Source organism: Salmo trutta, chromosome 35 (genome assembly GCF_901001165.1).
Source record: "Salmo trutta chromosome 35, fSalTru1.1, whole genome shotgun sequence".
Classification (NCBI taxonomy): Eukaryota; Metazoa; Chordata; class Actinopteri; order Salmoniformes; family Salmonidae; genus Salmo; species Salmo trutta.
This window is the reverse complement of record NC_042991.1, coordinates 24,621,106-24,642,372: the sequence shown is the minus strand read 5'-3', so window position 1 is coordinate 24,642,372 and position 21,267 is coordinate 24,621,106. Positions and strand designations below refer to the sequence as shown.

At 43.1% G+C, this 21,267-nt stretch overlaps 1 protein-coding gene across 5 annotated transcripts in view; it reads right to left on the bottom strand.

The window, feature by feature from the left end:
• Positions 1-21,267, bottom strand: part of LOC115174913 (ephrin type-A receptor 7) — a 75,864-nt gene that overhangs the window by 37,129 nt on the left and 17,468 nt on the right. For 4 of the 5 annotated variants that reach the window (XM_029733926.1, XM_029733927.1, XM_029733928.1 and 1 more), the window contains exons 4-5: positions 16,759-16,914; positions 10,110-10,445 (exon numbers count right to left, since the gene is read on the bottom strand). In XM_029733926.1, the coding sequence (XP_029589786.1) occupies positions 10,110-10,445; positions 16,759-16,914 (492 nt within the window). The remainder of the gene's footprint in view (positions 1-10,109; positions 10,446-16,758; positions 16,915-21,267) is intronic. The other variant, XM_029733931.1, reaches the window with a different exon arrangement.

Genomic DNA, 21,267 nt, shown 5'->3' with positions numbered 1-21,267 from the left:
ATCGTGAAGTTATTAGACTTTGGAGAGTTTATCAATATACCCAATCACTACAAAGATGCAGGCGTACTTCCTAACTCAGCTGCCGGAGAGGAAGGAAAGAATGGCGCCAGAGGGGAAGGCTGACGTTTTACATGCTCCTAACCAACCATGCTATTTTGTTTGCTTTTTGTTCAATGTTTTGTTGAATCCTACACTCGTCGGATGTGGCAGGGCTTTAAAACTATTATGGACAACAAAGGGAAACACAGCCGCGAGCTGCCAGTGTGAAAAACTGAGTTTAAAAGTAATTGGCTAAGGTGTATGTAAACTTCCGACTTCAACAAAGTTTACATACACCTTAGCCAAATACATTTAAACTCAGTTTTTCACAATTCCTGACATTTAATCCTAGAAAAAAATCCCTGTCTTAGGTCAGTTAGGATCACCACTTTATTTAAAGAATGTGAAATGTCAGAATAATAGTAGAGAGAATGATTTATTTCAACTTGTATTTCTTTCATCACATTCCCAGTTGGTCAGAAGTTTACATTCACTCAATTAGTATTTGTTAGCATTGCCTTTAAATTGTTTTACTTGGGTCAAACGTTTTGGGTAGCCTTCCACAAGCTTCACACAATAAGTTGGGTACATTTTGGCCCATTCCTCTTAACAGAGCTGGTGTAACTGAGTCAGGTTTGTTGGCCTCTTTGCTCGCACAAGCTTTTTCAGTTCTGCTCACAAATTTACTATAGAATTGAGGTCAGGGCTTTGTGATGGCCACTCCAATACTTTGACTTTTTTGTCCTTAAGCCATTTTGTCACAACTTTGGAAATATGCTTTGGGTCATTGTCCATTTAGTGCAACAAAGCACTAAAGTAATACAGCAAAAAATGTGGCAAACAATGAAGTTCTGTCTTTAATACAAAGTGTTATGTTTGAGGCAAATCCAACACAACACATTACTGAGCACCACTCTCCATATTTTCAAACATAGTGGTGGCTGCATCATGTTATGGGTATGCTTGTAATCGTTAAGGACTGGGGAATGGAATGGACAAGCAAAATCCTAGAGGAAAAACTTGTTGAGTCTGCTTTCCACTGGATACAGGGAGATTAATTCACATTTCAGAACAAGGCTACATGTACACTGGAGATGCTTAGGTACAGTTTTGACTTAAATCTATGGCACGACCTGAAAATTGATGTCTAGCTATGATCAACAACAAATTTGACAGAACTTGAAGAATTTTGAAAATAAAAATGGGCAAATATTGCACAAAACCAGGTGTGGAAAGCTCTTAGAGACTTACCCAGCTGTGATCGCTGCCAAAGTATTGACTCATGGGTGTGAATACTTATGTAAATTAGGAATTTCTGTATTTAATTTTCAATACATTTTCAAACATTTCAAAAATATGTTTTCACTTTGTCATTATGGGGTACTGCATAGATGGTAGAGAAAAAAAACAAATACATTTTGAATTCAGGCTGTAACACAAAACATGGGGGTATAAGTCAAGGGATATGAATAGTTTCTGAGGGCATTGTACCTCTAACTTACTTCATACTGGACGCAGAGATATACAGATGGTATCCACAAGTTCATCTGAACTCTATCCCTTTTATACAGTTGTTACAACATAATTTACAACACATTTATAATTGTATCCATTTGTCACCATTTGTCACCATAAATACGTACATTAACAGTCAACAGTTTGGACACACCTACTCATAAAAGGGTTTTTCTTCATTTTTACTATTTTCTACATTGTAGAATAATAGTGAAGACATCAAAACTATGAAATAACACATATGAAATCTTGTAGTAACCAAAAAAGTGTTAAACAAATCAAAATATATTTTATATTTGAGATTCTTCAAAGTAGCCACCCTTTATCTTGGGGCTCCCGAGTGGCGCAGCGGTCTAAGGCACGGCATCTCAGTGCTTGAGGCGTTACTACAGATACCCTGGTTCAAATCAAGGCTGTATCACAACCGGCCGTGATTGGGAGTCCCATTGGGCGGCGCACAATTGTCCCAGCGTAGTCCAGGTTTGGCCGGTGTAGACCATTGTAAATAAGAATTTGTTCTTAACTGACTTGCCTAGTTAAATAAAGGTTAAAAAAAGACAGCTTTGCACACTCTTGGCATTCTCTCAATCAGCTTCACCTGGAATGCTTCCCCAACAGTCTTGAAGGAGTTCCCACATATGCTGAGCACTTCTTGGCTGCTTTTCCTTCACTCTGCGGTCCAACTCATCCCAAACCATCTGAATTGGGTTGTGGTCGGGTGATTGTGGAGGCCAGGTCATCTGATGCAGCACTCCATCACTCTCCTTCTTGGTCAAATAGCCCTTACACAGCCTGGAGGTGTGTTGGGTCATTGTCCTGTTGAAAAACAAATGATAGTCCCAATAAGCGCAAACCAGATGGGATGATGTATCGCTGCAGAATGCTGTGGTAGCCATGCTGGTTAAGTGTGCCTTGAATTCTAAATAAATCACAGACAGTGTCACCAGCAAAGCACCCCCACACCATCACACATCCTCCTCCATGCTTCACGGTGGGAACCACACACGTGGAGATCATCCGTTCACCTAATCTGCGCCTCACAAAGACACGGCGGTTGGAACCAATAAACTCAAATTTGGACTCAACAGACCAAAGGACATATTTCCACCGGTCTAATGTCCATTGCTCGTGTTTCTTGGCCCAAGCAAGTCTCTTCTTCTCATTGGTGTCCTTTAGTAGTGGTTTCTTTGCAGCAATTCGACAACAAAGGCCTGATTCAAACAGTCTCCTCTGAACAACGGATGTTGAGATGTGGTACCTTTGCAGCAATTCGACAACAAAGGCCTGATTCAAACAGTCTCCTCTGAACAACTGATGTTGAGATGTGTCTGTTACTTGAACTCTGTGAAGCATTTATTTGATCTGCAATTTCTGTGGCTGGTAACTCTGATAAACTTATCCTCTGCAGCAGAGGTAACTCTGGGTCTTCCTTTCCTGTGGCGATCCTCATGAGAGCCAGTTTAATCATAGCGCTTGATGGTTTTTGCGACTGCACTTGAAGAAACTTTCAAAGTTCTTGAAATTTTCCTGATTGACAGACCTTCATGTCTTAAAGTAATGATAGACTGTCATTTCTCTTTGCTTATTTGAGCTGTTCTTGCCATAATATGGACTTGGTCTTTTACCAAATAGGGCTATCTTCTGGTTACCACCCCTACCTTGTCACAACACAACTGATTGGTTCAAACACATTAAGGAAAGAAATTCCACAAATGAACTTATAACAAGGCACACCTGTTAATTGAAATGCATTCCAGGTGACTACCTCATGAAGCTGGTTGAGAAAATGCCAAGAGTGCAAAGCTGTTATCAGGGCAAAGGGTGGCTACTTTGAAGAATCTCAAATATAAAATATATTTTGTTTTGTTTAACACTTTTTTGGTTACTACATGATTCTATATGTGTTATTTCATAGTTTTGATGTCTTCACTATTATTCTACAATGTAGAAAATAGTAAAAATAAAGAAAAACTATGGAATGAGTAGGTGTGTCCAAACTTTTGACTGTTACTGTATGTATACATCTTGAAAGCGTGGGAGGTAATTACACACTTGGCGTTACAGACCAGAGTTACATACTAACACTGAACACATTCTTGAACAACTCAGAGGTACACAATAAGTGCCACCTCATTGAAAGCAAGGGTTATGCATTGCCAAATCCATTCCTCTATATAACAATGCAAGCATTGTCTCTGAACCTGTGTTGAGTCATTTTTATCAGTGCTAACAATATTTTCATAATTTTTCATTAGTGTTGCATTGTTCCCGGGTCATGCTATTAGTTATCCCAGCCCTCGTCTGGTATGTCCGCCCAGCCAACAACTACTTCAATTAGGCCCTGTCAGTCAAAGAAACTCATTAATAAGAGTCCATCCAATTTTGAATGAACTATATTAGTGTTCCATTTTCGTCCTACTCTTTGTAAGGACATTTATTTCACTGAGCTCATAATCTGTACTCCATGGACTTGTCCTGTATGCCAGTATGTCATATATGCCAATGGTCTTAAAAGATTGAGATGTGAGGTAAAACTAATGATTGATTCCTGGTCCTTGACATAAAGAGCGAAGATTGGAAGATGATCGGGGAATGATCCAGTAAAAAGTTCAGTTGCTATGTTGCTACGGTGAACAATAGGCAGCCTGGGAAAAACTTTGCCTCCAACTTTGTTTGCAGTTTCATAGGCGTCTAAATAATTAACTGGTCTCCATCCTGACTTCTGCAAGGAGAAACCAGCTAGAAGATGAAACTGAATAGGAATGGGCACCGGAGCCTTTTAACTTTGACAAGACTCCCAGTTGGGGAAAAAACATAATCATGAAAAAGTTGCAGTTCCTGGCAAATAACACCATTTTCTACAAATGTTCACGCATAACCGCAAACACAACACTCTCAGACACACACAAACACAAAAGCCGAGACTGAAAGATTGATAGATATTGCTTTCATCAAAGTTATCACAGTTCAGTATGACTAAGGAATACAAAGTTATTATTATTTGTAAATGCTATTTAGTGGACGGTAACAACGCACTGTGCACAGACGTCAATTCAATGTCTATTCCACATTGTTTCAACGTAATTTAATTGAAATGACGTAGAAACAACATTGATTTAACCAGTGTGTGCACAGCTCTTTCACACAGTCGGTCTGCAACGGTGTCTGTAAATGTGTCCTTTCCAAGGCAGAGAAAGAGAAACAGGACTGTCATTCTGACAGGGTGCACGGAGAGCTTAAACTCTGTGTGTTCCTATTGAAAAGCCCCTCTGCCACTGGGCTGTCCACTGGTGGTGACCAAGTCAAGGGGAAAGAGGGAACACTGTGGGGCTACTGTGAGCTAAAGCTCAGTCATGCACAGCAGATTCAGGGGGATTTAGGTGGCTCGTCTGCCAGCAATAAAAGGCTGAAACAGGATACTTGGGGAGATTAATTACCTAGATAGGCCACGATAATGCCATTTAAATGGGAAAGTAATTAAAGTGCACCTTCCATGAAAATTATTCATTGCTGACGGATTGGGTGACAGACAAATCAGGAGGCATTTACAGAAAGCAACAGGTTAAGTGCCAGAGAGCTTGTGCTTCGGGGAGACCACCGCTGTCTTATTGCAGCTGTTGAATCGGACTGCTTTGCCCGGCTCTCATCAAATTACTGCATGTGGAGGGACAGAGCAAAAAGAGAGAGAGAAAAGAATGGGTTCCCAGGTAACGTAAAACCACAGACAAACGCTAGAAAGGAGTATCCGCTTAAGTAGAAAATTACACCGGCTCGGGTGGTGGTAGTCAGTGGGGAATCCTCTGAATCAATCAATCCATTCTGTTTAAGGCCACCATGACAGATTAGGAATCAATCAATGGGCCTTATTGTTCCCAAAAGTGTTACTCTCACCAATGCATTCAGCAATATCCATTTTGTGGTGATGAAGTGTGGATAAAGTGACCGTATAGATTACCGCTGGAGAACCTGAGAGTATCGGCTTGCATGGTTGCCCTAGAAGTCCAAATACTTCACACTCCCAACATTTATCTAACTAATTTCACTGTGTTAAGGGAGATTGATTATCCAATCATTACACTAATACTGTTTCTGTACACCTTCATACAAATGACTGACATCAGACAGTCAAGTTGTCCTGACAATACTAGCAGGCCAACAACTTTGTTGAAAGGGGGATATTTGTTTCTCACGCAAAGCCAGAGCAGAGAGGCTTTTCAGATCAAAGTGAAATGCTTAACTTACATTCATGCGTGCTAGAATGCATATTTCCCTGGGTGAAATGGTAGCAAAGGGAATAGCCTGTTCTTCCCTTTGAATGTTTAAATAGGTTTGTTCATGAGGGCACTCCAATCTCCTTTATAGTACAAATGAAGTTAATCAAACAATAGTCCTGAAGGAGATTCTCTCAAAATAAACAAATAAGCAACATTGTTTTATCTGAATCCATTCATCTGTAACAATTTATTAAAGAAAGGCTTCCTATATTTTCCATACACTTGACCTCAACAGTTCCACCATGAAAGATGATGTCATAAAGAATAAAATACAACCCCAATATTCATCTAGGTGTAAATAATACATGTTGCTTAGTTACAGTATATCCCAGTCCCACTCTGACTCATGCATGCTAGAGGGCTCTGAACACAAACAGCATTGCTCAGCGATAGTAGAAGTTTCTATCTGATCGCTGCTCCTGGCTAATATGAGCAGTCAGCATTCAAATTATTTCCCACAGCTTTTCCCTTTCTCTCTTATGATATTGTTTATGCCTCTTTCTGCTCGTACCTCAACAGCATCATCGTCTGTGGCTGAGTGTCCTGCCACCACAGCGCTCCTATAGCCATTCCACTTAACCAATTCCAGTCTTATTTCTACTTTGTTCTCCAATGAATTTTCTGTCTGAGATGTGCACACACACTCTGTTGAATAAATATGAATGGTTATTCCGTGAAAGGTTCCCACTCACTGCCTCCTGCCAGAACAGAAGGCCTTGTTTACAAGTGTGGCGGCATGAAAGCAGCCGGAGCACGGAGGACCTTCGAGGACGGCTCTGTAGAGCTGTCCAGCAACAATAGAGCCCTGATTGAAATGCACTCTCTGTCTAGCTAGCCTAACTTTCCACGAAAAGACCTTCTGGAAAAACTCCACATCATCAAGATGTGATGACAAATTTCTATTCATTCACCTGTGGAGGAGGTGGTGAGGACTCGAGGGGGGTCAGATAGAAATCAAGATGATGAACTTGCACTGTGTCTCCAACAGTAGCTATTTAAACACTGAGCTGAGAGGTAATTAGGTTTTACTTGGAACAATAAGCACTCAGCACCTTGTACAGTTCCTCAGCTCCACGGCTGCAGCCTGCCTCATCACAGCCTCACTCCACACACTTCCTTTGGTATAATTAGGGGAGGTGTGAATTCCTCATCAGATGGATCACCATCTGCATTCGAGCAGCACTGCGGAGCATTCCTTCCCCCAGTCAGTCCCTCTACTCCACTCCTCCAGCTCCCTCTCCTCTCCTCTGCACAGGCTGATTATCATGCAGGAGAAGAGAGAGGCACCACCCGCTAGAGGGTTTCTCCTCTCCCTCCTCTCTTTAAGACCTTTTCTGAACCACAGCTCTCTCTCTCTCTCTCTCTCTCTCTCTCTCTCTCTCTCTCTCTCTCTCTCTCTCTCTCTCTCTCTCTCTCTCTCTCTCTCTCTCTCTCTCTCTCTCTCTCTCTCTCCCCATCCCCATCACCCAGGAAAGGTTAATCAATTCTGGATGATGAGCCGTAAAGGGTTTAATAATGCAGTCATTCTTTAACGATGTGGCCATGCATGCTTGCTCGGAAAGGGGCCATTGTTTTAGGAAGCGCCGACGTTCCAATTACAAAGCGCTGGAGCATTCCCTAACGGCTCCAGGAACAGCAGCCGGACACAGTGAGGGGCCAGTGCTAAGAGCTGAGCAGGACGGGGTTAATGTCTGGCCTTCTACGTGCACAACAACACTCGGATTCTTCCTGCTCTCTCACATGAAGATCTCACTAACAATATGTGTTTGCCCATCATCAAACTGAAGCCAAACAATCTCTTACATCCGTAATGTTGAAATCAGTCATCATGTATCTAGGCTATAGGTTAATAAAACTTATATCAACACATCTCATTACAATAAATAGTAGAGTGCATCTTAAACTAGGTTTGCTTCAAATAGTAGCCTACATAGCTTCAAATAGTAGCCTACATAGCTTCAAATAGTAGCCTAAAGCTAGCTTTAAGACTTTAACATCATTCCTTCCTCATCAAAATGCGTCCCTTTATTTCCTTCCATTTATGACGGCTAAATATTCCTCAGGGTGAGCAGAGTAATTGTCTGTTGTCAACATGTAATTATAAGAGGCTCTGAGAGAGCCATGTGTTAATTGTTTTCCCTGTGTTTTCCTGCAGGTCTCCCTCCTTGCAGTGTCCATGTGTCCTTGGCAAGGCAACCACCAGCACCATCCAGCGTGTGTCTCTGTCATCAACTGTGTCACAGAACATACATCATTCCCTACAGTTCATCCCAAATGTATTCTGCTGCCTGGCAGCAATTACCATCCTATTCCACCCATTTCTCTCCCTGTAACCTTCTGGCAATTTAAGAATGGAGGTTGTCGCCATATTAGTTCCTTTACTTTGTTTATTTGATCTTTTCATTTCTCAATACATGCCAAATGTGGTACAATTTTCTATAGTGCAATCAAACATTTCAGAATGTAACAGATACTGTATGAAGCTTCATCTTACTAGGAGAGTATCATAGCACCATAGGACATGGCTGGATGTGCAGGACTAACCCAATTCTTTCAGCAAAGAATTCAAAGACTTGCAGCTCTTCTCCATTCATGTATAAGGTTGGGTAGGGGTGAAGCTAAATCCCAAAAGACAACATCCCATTCCTCATTTCAGTTAGCCAGTAATCTGAAAGGTGCCTCAAAGTAAAACTTAAACGTATACCACAATAGCCTATGAGTGCCCCACGAGTGCCAGAATGCTCGTACAAATGTAGGATCTTAATTTGATCACCCTGTTGCAGGAGAACCTTTAAACACTTAAAACGGGTAATGTTTTCAAGGTTTAAAAAGGCTTTTGAAGTTTGTAATTTCCACTTTTAAATGTCAGACTTCAGAAAAATATATCTACCCCTAAAAAAAAAACCATTAATTATAACGCACATAATAATTCACATTTTCTGTTGCTGAAGGGTTATTTTCCTGCTGTAGAAAATTGGCTCAAATGAAAGATCCTACATCTGTAGATACTGGTAAGCAACATGGTTATGATGATAATATTCCCCATACCCTCTTTATAAGCCACAATGGCTATGCAATCCTCTTTTTTTAAATGATTAAACCATACGATCTACTTGCCGTGAAGCCGCTCAACATTTACATTACATTTATTCATCTAACAGACTCCCATCCAGAGCGATCCAAAGGAGCAACCAGGGTCAACACACTGCTCAAGGGCACGTCGACAGTTCAACCAGGGTCAACACACTGCTCAAGGGCACGTCGACAGTTCTCCCACAAGGTCAAAAACGGGGACCTGTGCAGTCCTCTTTCAATAACACTAGTTAGTAGGTCCTTTTACGCCAACTGGATTTCATGGATGCTTGAGCATAATAGACAAATCTTGTTTGGTGGATCCATAGAAATAATTAACAAATAAAAAGGTCTATGGCAGCCTTGAGTTGGAGTGTGTCACCCCAAAAAATACACAATTTTAATGATGGTAGGTTCCCAGTGGCTTTTAGCAACACACACTGTTTCCTATGGTAAAACTGGCAGCAAGCCTTGCTACATTAATAATGTTTACCACCATAGCTCTGACGCACACTTTAAATTAATCTGGGTAATATGCTAACTATAAATGTTGTGGATAATATCAGCCTATGATCATTAAAGCCAATGTAGAATGCTTAAGGTACTTAAGGTGCATGTTCTCAATTGAACTTCACTAACGACCTCAGTGCAAAATACCTATATAATTCTGTCAGAATGTGCTGAGACAAAAGAGCAAACTTTTAACATTATATTGTATCCTAAAAGGGCCATATTTTCCTTGCTTATCCTGAACATCTAGAAGACCAAAAAATGCTGCATATAAACATTAATTACATTTCTTTGGAACTCAATCATGAAAGCAATTCCAGCTCTCAGCAGCCCTCATCAGCCCACACCAGCCCACATCAGCCCTCACCAGCCCTCAGCAGCCCACACCAGCCCTCACCAGCCCACACCAGCCCACACCAGCCCTCACCAGCCCATACCAGCCCCCAACAGCCCACACCAGCCCACAGCAGCCCACAGCAGCCCACAGCAGCCCACACCAGCCCTCACCAGCCCACACCAGCCAACACCAGCCCACACCAGCCCTCAACAGCCCACACCAGCCCTCAACAGCCCTCAACAGCCCACACCAGCCCACACCAGCCCAGAGCAGAGGAATATTGAAGTTCCCCAGCAGCTCTACTTTCTCTCAGTGTTCTAGGCATTTAAACTGAACTGAATACTGTAACTCTACGAGCCTACCTGCTTGACTGGTGGCAACGCTGACTGCGGCAAACAGCCTCTGGGTGCGGCTAAGGTCAGAGACCCCGTTGACGGCCTCCACCTCAAAGGTGTAGTTGGCGTGGGCCAGTAGGTCCACCACGTTTACGTAGGTGTCCACTAATTCCGCCTGCTGGGGGGAGTATCCCACATTCCCCCCGCATGGCACGCACTCCTCTGGCTCCCAGCTGCAGCGCCGGCACATAATCCTGTAGGTGACGTCGTTGCGACCGCCCATGTCGGCCGGCGGGCTCCACTCCAGGCTGACGGTGGTCTGGTTGATGTTGTAAACCAGGTTCTGTGGCGCCGAGGGAGGTCCTGTCAGGGCAGGAGGGAAGACAATGAGAGGAGAGAGAGGAGGAAAGGCGGGAGAGGATTTAATGAGGGAGAGGAGGGAGAGTTAAATAACAGAGTGCCAGGGAAGGAAAGTGACAGCCAACCATATGTGTGCACTGACTGGATCTGTGGTTCACCGTTCTGTTTTGTTCCCTCAGACTGAATGCCGTGGGACATGCCAGCTCTTAGCCTGACACACAATTATGACAGAACTCAGATCTAAAAAGAAAAACTAGTGCAGGTCGGCAGAGGAAGCTAAATACAAGTAAGGTCAATGTAGAGGAGGTGCTGAAATGGAAACAACCCATGGAGACCATTATAATGCAAAATGACTGCATTACTACCACTCTGATATGATGCTGTGTATGCTAAATATGAATGTTAATCGATAGTCACAGGTCGTGCGCCCAACGTCATTTGTTTTCTCCCATTTAAGGGGTGTTTTCATTGTTTATCAGCAACAATTATGCCTTATTAATGTCTTAAGCATTCGACATTGTAATGTCAAGTGTGCAACAGTATTTCCTTTTGAGTGTGATTATCTTGTTATAGAGATTTGACCTATTTAAAGGTGTGAATGGCTTATGCCAGGCCAAGGTAGGCCCTTTTTGGATGCCCGTTCTCTTCATTCAATGGTCATGCATTCCCAATTCACAAATCAATGTTTACATTAAAACATGGAATAGGCCTATATGAAAAATGTAAGATTTGTAGGAATGTCGCATTTTCAAATGATTGAGATGTCATTACATTGTACAATTATTAATCCTGAACGGAGGTTCAAAGGGAGGCATAAAGTGGCATTATTAGCTCTCCCTCAGTCCTCCCCAAAATAGAATTATCCCATGGTGAGACAAAGGGTTTCCTTTCCAATGAATTGCAGAGACAAGACACTAAACATATACGTTTGAGAAAAATAGGCAGACAGACAAGTCTGACTCACCCCAGAATTTACAAGAGAGATTAAATCTCACAATAGGTGACGCAGTACAAACAGCCTATAGAATAACAATAGCCTATAGAATAACAATCAGTTCCACAAAGTCTCCAAACTGCACTACACAAACCATTGCCCTCTGAACAGGGGGTGTAATGGCAAAGAATGACATTCCTCTCATAAAAACAATGATTTACAAATTGCTGCTTTTATCATTCAAATTCCAGCCCTTGTTTTTATGACCCAGATGTTTACATACTGTACACTTGAAATTGAGTGCTAGTTTTATAGCCCCCTTAATGCACCATACAGATGTAGGATCTTAATCATACACAGTTTGCTACAACAGGAAAATAATCCTGCAGCAACAGGAAATGTGTATTATAATTAATGGACATTTTTTGTAGGGGTTGACACATTTTCCGTTAGGGAGAATATAGTCTGACAATTGAAAGTGGAAATTAGAAACTTTAGAAGTCTTTTTAAACTTTGAATACCTACATCTGTAGATTATGATTTGTAATCTTTGTTCATGAGCATTTTTAAAAGCATCTTTAATTTTCTCTCTAAGATTCTAAACGACCATTTTCATCCGAATTGTTCCTCTAGTGAACCCTCGAAAGGAGCTTCTCAACACATTTAATTAGACAGAAGTATTTACAAATAGTGACAAAGACCAGGGCAGTGATTTCAGAGATAACAGCTGGAGGAGGATATTGAAATAGAATTTGAGTGGCCTGTGTTTTGGTCTTGGTCTTGTTTTTGCAGACATGCAATACAGTGCAAGCTTCCCCTCTTTGTCCTTGGCTAGACATAGTGCTTCCTGTTCACTGGGTTGGCTTGGTTCCCTGCCTCGACACTGTCCTCTCCAAGCCTCTGTAGGGCGAGGTGACACTGTCCTCCCCCCGCCTCACCTGCAGCTCGGAGGCGCGACACATCCTGAGAGTCCGCCGTCTGTCTGCTGATCCTGGTAGCTCAAGGGCTTGCTGCTCTCGCCTCTCTGTCTTGCTCTCTTTTTCCGTCCCTCTTTCCTCTGCTCTCTCTGTCTTATCTCTTTATGTTTCCCTCTCTCACCCCCTCCTCCCGGTGAAGTTTCATTTCCCTCTTTCACCCCCTCCTCCAGGTGAAGTTTAATTTCCCTCTCTCAACCCCTCCTCCAGGTGAAGTTTAATTTCCCTCTTCCACCCCCTCCTCCAGGTGAAGTTTCATTTCCCTCTTTCAACCCCTCCTCCAGGTGAAGTTTAATTTCCCTCTCTCAACCCCTCCTCCAGGTGAAGTTTAATTTCCCTCTCTCAACCCCTCCTCCAGGTGAAGTTTAATTTCCCTCTTTCACTCCCTCCTCCAGGTGAAGTTTAATTTCCCTCTTTCACCCCCTCCTCCAGGTGAAGTTTAATTTCCCTCTCTCAACCCCTCCTCCAGGTGAAGTTTAATTTCCCTCTTTCACTCTCTCCTCCAGGTGAAGTTTAATTTCCCTCTTTCACCCCCTCCTCCAGGTGAAGTTTAATTTCCCTCTCTCAACCCCTCCTCCAGGTGAAGTTTAATTTCCCTCTTTCACTCCCTCCTCCAGGTGAAGTTTAATTTCCCTCTCTCAACCCCTCCTCCAGGTGAAGTTTAATTTCCCTCTTTCACTCCCTCCTCCAGGTGAAGTTTAATTTCCCTCTCTCAACCCCTCCTCCAGGTGAAGTTTAATTTCCCTCTCTCAACCCCTCCTCCAGGTGAAGTTTAATTTCCCTCTCTCAACCCCTCCTCCAGGTGAAGTTTAATTTCCCTCTCTCAACCCCTCCTCCAGGTGAAGTTTAATTTCCCTCTCTCAACCCCTCCTCCAGGTGAAGTTTCATTTCCCTCTTTCACCCCCTCCTCCAGGTGAAGTTTAATTTCCCTCTTTCACCCACTCCTCCAGGTGAAGTTTAATTTCCCTCTTTCACTCCCTCCTCCAGGTGAAGTTTAATTTCCCTCTTTCACTCCCTCCTCCAGGTGAAGTTTAATTTCCCTCTTTCACTCCCTCCTCCAGGTGAAGTTTAATTTCCCTCTTTCACTCCCTCCTCCAGGTGAAGTTTAATTTCCCTCTCTCACCCACTCCTCCAGGTGAAGTTTAATTTCCCTCTTTCACCCACTCCTCCAGGTGAAGTTTCCTTTCCCGCTCTCACCCCCTCCTCCCGGTGAAGTTTCATTTCACGGATTAGCCTTCCATAGCCCTCACAGTCTGAGATGTCTCAGTCACATGCTATCTTCTTCCTTCCAACGCGGCATTGTGTTGTGTGCGTGTGTGTGTGCGCATATGTGTGTGTCAGCACGCACTTACGTGTGTGTGTGCGTGCGTGTGAGTGTGTGCATGTGTGTCCTGCCACCTCCTTCTCATAGCGTAATACAGCTATTTCTCCAGAGACAGGGTGAACCTGTGATATTGCTGATGAATAACCGCCTCTGACAGCACGTTCTCACTCCCCCAATGTGTCAACAGAATCTAATGGACGTTTCTCAACTGAATTAAATTGCATAAATCAAGATGGCTGACTATTTTGGTTAATAGCAGTTAGTTGATAATTAGGTCATCTTCCTGAGCCTGTCGCTGGTCTGTTTAGAGTTGAGTTAGTCAGAGGGCTTAGGAGAAAAGAATCCTGTGCTTATCTGGTGTGAGAGAAAGCTGCGCTGGGAGAGAGAAGTGCTCCAGGCTGTCTCAGCCCTCCACCGCTCTACAGATGTACAATCTTAATTTGATCACCCTGTTGCAGGAGAACTTTCCTGAAATGCAGGAAATGTACAACTTTGGAGTTTAAAAAGACTTCTGAAGGTTGTAATTTCCATCTAGAAATGTCAGACTTGATTTTACCTTAAATAAAATGTATCAACCCCTACAAAAATTATAATCCACATAATAATTAACATTTCCTGTTGCTGCAAAATTATTTTAGTGCTTTAGCAAACTGGCTCAAATTAAAATCCTACATCTGTATTAGCTCACTAATTGGAGGGATGGAAGGAGAAAGGGGAGGCTGGTATTCAAATCAGCCAAGCACTAATCCTTAATCTACAAACACGTGTCATGACCTTTGACCTGGGTGATTAAAACTTGGCTGAGTGAAGCCATGCGGAAGAGAGGGAGGCTGTGATAGGAGGAGAGGAGTGGGGCTCTTACATTTCACTGGCACCCAACCATCCTCTAGCAACTACAGGCAGGAATCAGGATGGACTCTGTTTCTTTCTCTCTGTTTCTCTCTGTTTCTCTCTGTTTCTCTCTGTTTCTCTCTGTTTCTCTCACTCCCTTTCCCTCTGTGATATGTCAACTTGTTGAGGTGGCAAATTTGAGTGGGACGGGGGGCAAGAGGAGCTGGAGGGAAGGAAGGGGGAGAGGGGGGAGAGGGGCTGGAGGGGAGGACGGGGGAGATGGCTGATCACAACTGCCCTTTTCAGATGCTACTACCACCAGCACTATTCACAGCTGTCACATGATTGATGCCCACTCCCCAACCAGTCAACAGCTTCAAGTCTTTTCCCCAGCTTCTGCTTGGAAAATTGTTCCCAGCATTCCTGCAGTGTCACCCCCATACAGTTCTCATTATCTCTTGGCTTTGCATAAAAATGGAGTGAGCAAATAATGTAAAAAGATTATCATACAATGTTTTTTTCCCTTCTCTTCCAACATGCAATATTTGCAACAATTATAACGCAAAATATATTGTTTGACTAGTGTCCTAATTTTTGTTCTGCCTGGCTTTTTGCCTCTTGCAGTGAATTACCTCCCATCATGTTGGATCTTTATATTCCCCTTCGTCCAATCTTCATCTTAGATGTCTAATCCATCTGCTGCAGAGATCTATCTGTTTGTGCAGAGCCTAACATAAGGGAGGTTTACAAGCGCCCATTTCAAAATATGTCAATCAAGCTGTTTGCTCAAGCAATGTAAATTCGCTTTCGTTTACTATTGTACCCCAGACCATACAAGACCCCACAAAGAAAATGTCCACGAACATTGATGTGGTCACAATAACTTCATCCAGCAATAATTTACATATGCAGCTATAAAAGCATTGTTAACCTTCTCTATTGGTTGAATGGGAAGAATTAAACTTTACTTAATATTGGTCATTTTGAATACAATGAATATTTTTCTATGTTGTATAAACCTAGACATAGTGAATCTGTGAAATAGAGAGCTCAATCTCCTGTTTCTTCCTAAGTGATTCTTCACAGCAGAACAGGCAGGCAGAGGGCATCGAAAAATAACAAACCAAATGTGTTCTGCTCTTGGTCAATGTAAGAGGGAATTGCAGAGCAATAAAGTGAGTATTTTCATCTTCAGACATAAAAGCCACAGGACGGCCCTGGTGGAGAGTGGTTACCGTGGAAATATGGGCTTTTTTTCTACCAGTTTTTGATTGGAGAAGGTAAGGGGTGGGAAGGGGTAGGTACCAGGCAACAATTAGGTAAAATTGCATACAGTGTGTCCTGTCCTTGTTTCAAGTCAATTACTGTATTAAGACTGGCCAGAACAAACACGGGAAGAGCTCAACACACACAGAGAGAGAGAGACCATCCTGATTCCTGCCTGTAGTTGCTAGGGAATGGTTGGGGGGCAGTGAAATGTGAGAGAGAGAGAGAGAGAGAGAGAGAGAGAGAGAGAGAGAGAGAGAGAGAGAGAGAGAGAGAGACGCTGGAATAACGCACTAATGATAAATCAGCCTGTCAGACTTACAGAAGAAGTCCACTTTTCCACCTCACCTTATTAGCCCAGTCTTGTACCACTCTGCCCACGCTACTGTTCCTTTAAATGAAGACTAATTTCATTGTCCCCCTATCTCTCCCCGTTCTCTATCTCTCTCTCACGCTCCCTCTCCCTCTTCCTCTTCCTCTCCCTCTACATCTACCACTCTTTCTCTATCTGTCCCCCTCTTCTCACTCTCTCTCTCAATCTCTGTGTAGACTGTCATTGGTTTGAGGGGGGAGCCTTGTAAAAACACCCCTTGGCTCTCCTGAATAAACCTGTTTGGGAGCAACAGGAGTGGATTTGGGAGCAAATGAGCCCCGCCCTGTAAAATGAATCCCCTGGCCTGTGTAAACAAGTCATCAATGCTTGTCACATAATTGCACCATTGGCCAGGACAAATGGAGACACAGGGTGCTGCCAGGGCTGCTGCTGCTGACTGTAATTGCAATCTTTTAGACGGGAAAAGGCAAATTAGCTACCAGCTGGGGGGGGGGGGGGGGGGGGCAGACACCCAGGTCCAGGCCCATGAACATCATTCTAAAGACGGGGTGCAAGATTGTTTGTACATGTGCGAGGATGTGCTAATGGGGGCATGAATGCAGACTCTACCTCAGGTTCTTCCTTCATTTACTTAGCAACACTCCAGTACTTACTTGTGCAGGCCACAGAGGGTGGGTCTGAGTGCGCCCGGTAGTAGCCGTCCTCACAGTCGCAGCGCCACAAGCCCTCCCGGTCATTGTAGCTGTGTGCTGGGCAGCGCGAACACTGTAGGTCCTGGGACGAGGACTTGTAGAACCCACGGCCACATGCTATAACCAGGAGAAGAAGGGAAGGGAGTGGGGGGAGAGAGAGAGAGAAAATACTTTAGTTCACACTTGAATTCCCATAAAAGAGAAAGGGCATGATGGAACAGAGCATTACGCTTGTGCTCACATCACAGAACAGCTGGTGTTTGGATCAACCTGCCCCTCTGGCTTCATCAACAAGCTTAACAAACCCTACTTAAAAACACATCACAAATATCACCATGGCAAAGCCTGCACTGCATGGGGGAAATCACTGCTTATTAACTAGAGGACAAATCTGGCTATATTTGGTCCATTTTTTATCATTTAGTCACTTGAAGTTCCTCTGTCCAAATCACTAAGGACTTAAAATGGTCCAATCACACACACACAGTCGTGAAGAAGGGGTGACATCGCTTCTTCCGCTTCAGGAGGTTGAAAAGGTTTGTCATGGGCCCTCAAATCCTCAAAACGTTCTACAGCTGCACTATAGAGAGCATCTTGACTGGCTGCATAACTGCACACACACACACACACACACACACACACACACACACACACACACACACACACACACACACACACACACACACACACACACACACACACACACACACACACTATATATAGCTTCTTACTTTATCGTGTTCTTCTTATTGTCATTTCTTGTGTGTTTTTGTTTTACCTTGTTATTTGTAGTATTACATTGTTATTGATTACTGCATTGTTGGGTTTAGAACTAGAAAAAAATCATTTTACAGTGCTTGTTCACCTGACATAAAAAAAACTTGAAACTTTAAATAAATAAGGGTTTTTTGCTAATCAAAGCCCAGTCTGAGAGAGAATGTTGTCTTACAGTGCTCCGTGGGGTGCTACCATAGAACACAGACAAGGTTGTATAAATCCTAAATGGATTATTTCAATGTTTCACCTTCAAAAGAAAGAGGTGAGATGAATAGGCTTGTCCACCAGGGATAGGAGACAGTGAATAATTCACTATCGTTCACATGGTTGTTTGTGTGGGTGCTTCTCAATGACAATTCATTAATTCAGCCGCTGATTCAATCTATCCACATGAGCATCTTGAATTATCACAGATCATTGTTTTATGCAATTGGCCACAAACTAAATCGTGAGGGGACAAAAAAGGGCATAATTCAAGACAAAATCCAGCGATAATAACCATTTTTTAGCAAAGAAACAATTCCAGTATAATAAATAAAACGATTCATACAGAGGGCTTTGTGAATCACATTATCCAAATTCACTTTTAAGCATTACAGGCTGACTACACAAGAGCGGCAAAATAAATTTAGACATACATGTTATTCAATTATTGCATCCACACTGCTCGCGCGCGCCAACAGCGTCTGCGTTGCCAAGGGCTAAAATAGAAGTCAGTTCTATTTCTGACGCAGATCTCGTTGCAAGTCCTGCCTCTCAAATCTCCTCATTGGTTTATAGAAGCAGCTACCCACGTGCCATCTCCTCATTGGTTATACCCGCGTGAGTGACTGAAAGACGAACGAGGTCAGTGCCGGTAATGCACCTAATTTATGAAAGTTGCCAATCACAATATAAAGTCAAGAGAAGAAATAGCCTGGAAGGAGGAGAGATGACTAGAAACGATTCGGTTGACCATTTTATGTGTGGATGAACTGGCGGAGTAGAGGACCTTACACAGGTAAAATAACAACTCAATGTTTATATCCCATGACAAATTAGCTAGCAACAGCAAGATAGCTAAATAGGACAAATTAGCTAGCAAGTGCAAGCTAGCTAGCTAAATTGCCATAAATGTTTAATGCTTATTGACCTGTCCCCAAATTAATATAATTGGTTGAGTTTGTTTTGATATTTTAACCTGCGTGTCGTGATCGTGTTTGGTGTGGGGGGACAAAATACATTTATGCACAATGGCACACGCAGCTGGTTTGGGTTCCATGTTAGTGAATAGGGAAATTCTGGGTTTGGCTTTTTTTGTCTCAACACTTTAAGTCTGCTAATCCACGGTGACCTACTGTTGGTGTAAAATCCTTTGCTAAGCCTTCTGGCCACATGATTTCTGTTCCAATCTGCAAGGAGTCTATACGCCTGTAAATAGCTCTGCATACAAACTAGCAAATTATATAAAAAATATAAAAAATAAAAATTTTCATGAGCTGCTGGGGAAATGGGCAAAGGTTTTCATGCCGATGTTTCCCATTTCAGATCTCCATTGCACTCTTTTTTCAAGTGTTCAAAATCTTTGGCCGTACTTCTGTGACAGATCTAAAATAGAGAGGATAAGGGAACACAGGTTTCCTCATTCTAACACTGCCTCAGCGCGTGGAGGAGAGCGAGGGACAGGGTATCCCCATTTCACCAACATAAAAGCCCTGTCACTCTCTATTTATCTCACCAGCCTCGTGAAACAAGACATTTTTCGGAGAGAGGGTGGGAAAATACATGATTTTAGCTCTAACATTACTTTAGCTGAGATAGTAATTGAAAACAGGGTTTAAAGGCTGTGAGAGAGGTGCCTTTGGTTGGAGTTGTGTGCTGCCTGCCGAAACATATTAATCACACATATTCTAATTTACCAATCTACCATAACATTAGACTTTAAGTGCAAACAATGTACCTGCGCAAAGACACACACATAATGCGCTATACCGTTCTCTGATAAGACTATGTAAATATTCACATTGGCCAGTGTCTGTGATCACACAGAGCAGTCCATTTGAGGCAAGTTAAAGATTGGCCAACGGTGCTGTTTGAAAGGCTGCTTTCTCCTCTCTTCTCTCACCACGCATGGCTGTTTAAACACTCTGATAAGCCAGTGTGTCTGTTTACCTTTAGGTTTGAGTAGTGGTGCTCCGCTAAGTGGCCAGCAGTGTGGAGGGGAGGCCCAGCTGAGCCCAGGGCTGCCTGGCTACCAGGGTCCCAGGCTGAGCCTCCACGTCGCTAGCTAGCAGGCCCAGATTAGTGCTATTTCAGCCACTGGAACCACAGGGCTTTCAAAAGTAAATAGTACTCCAAGTTAAAGTTTCCATGAAAAAACACTTTATTTTCCTTGTTTTGTCATCAGGGCCCCTGTGTTTATCAACGTGTCTGACCGGCTTTGGCATCCGGAAATGTTTACAGAAGCAACAAGGCGGCAAATTAGGGCCTCAAATCCAACAGCTGTGTGACATGGGTAACCATTTTCTGGGCTCGCCCTGGCTCTCCCTCTCCAGGACTCTCTCACAGTGCACTGAGTGACATGCACAAACACAGCCATCCCAGAGCCTGCATTCCAGGCCCAGCAGCACAGACGCGTTTGGCCAGTCCCTGTTCCTGGCATCATCAGCTGAAAACACACTCTTTAACGCAGATGTTGAAGCATTAGGTAAAAGAGGGTGATAGTTTTTTTCCCCTCATTTTTCCCTTGCAGCAACACATTTCTTTGGGAAAAAAAACACGTCACTGTATAATTACCCTGGGTTTAATCTCTAGTGCTTGTCTGTAATATCAGGACAAACCCGGCCCGCCTCTCATACAGTATTTGAGAACTTCACTGACAGAAGTGTCACACTGACAGGGAAACACATTAGAACACCGTACACGTCCATCTCCTGACTCACAATAATCCATTGCGTTTTACATTGACGCCGAATCCGACAGACAAACTCATACATGGGGGAAAAAAGTACATAGAGACTACTTGAAAATGTCTGTTTTTGTGACACCCGCCCTACGCTACCACTCAGATAAAGGCTAGGTTAACATGCTGTGCTTGTTGACACAGACGGTGGGTTAAAAAACATGGAGCAGGAGCTGGGACAGACAACACAGGCCTTATTTACACTACACTGTGAAATTAGCCGGTCTTTAGAGAACAGGGCTGAGGTTGAAAATACAAGTCTGACATTCCACCAGGCTCCTTAGCGAGGGGCAACAGACAGCATCTGTAATTTACCTTACAGTGGTCAAACGCTTTCATTCAGCGATAGGGAGAAAAAACTGTCTGCAGTCAGCATTTTATACACTGTACTGACAGAACAGGAAAGGCCTCATTCTGGGGCAAGGAGCACAGTTAGGGAGGAATATGCCCTGACTGACTCCCTATACTGAGGACATCTCAATCACTCTCCACATCACTCTCCACATTGTGGGGCCACGAGAGGATGAAACAACAAGCCGTTATCTCCAACAGACACACACTAAGAAATGAAATTCTCTCATTTTTCAAGATACTGCTTTGTCTGTTTTTCCTCCAAGCTCGGCTTCTTAACATTCTTCAATTCCATCCAGACGCTCTCTCTGTTTGGCAATTGAATGGCAATCTGGGTAAAGGACACAGAGGTAGAAAAAGGAATAAGGATGGATGAGATTCTCATCCTGTGTTGACATTTT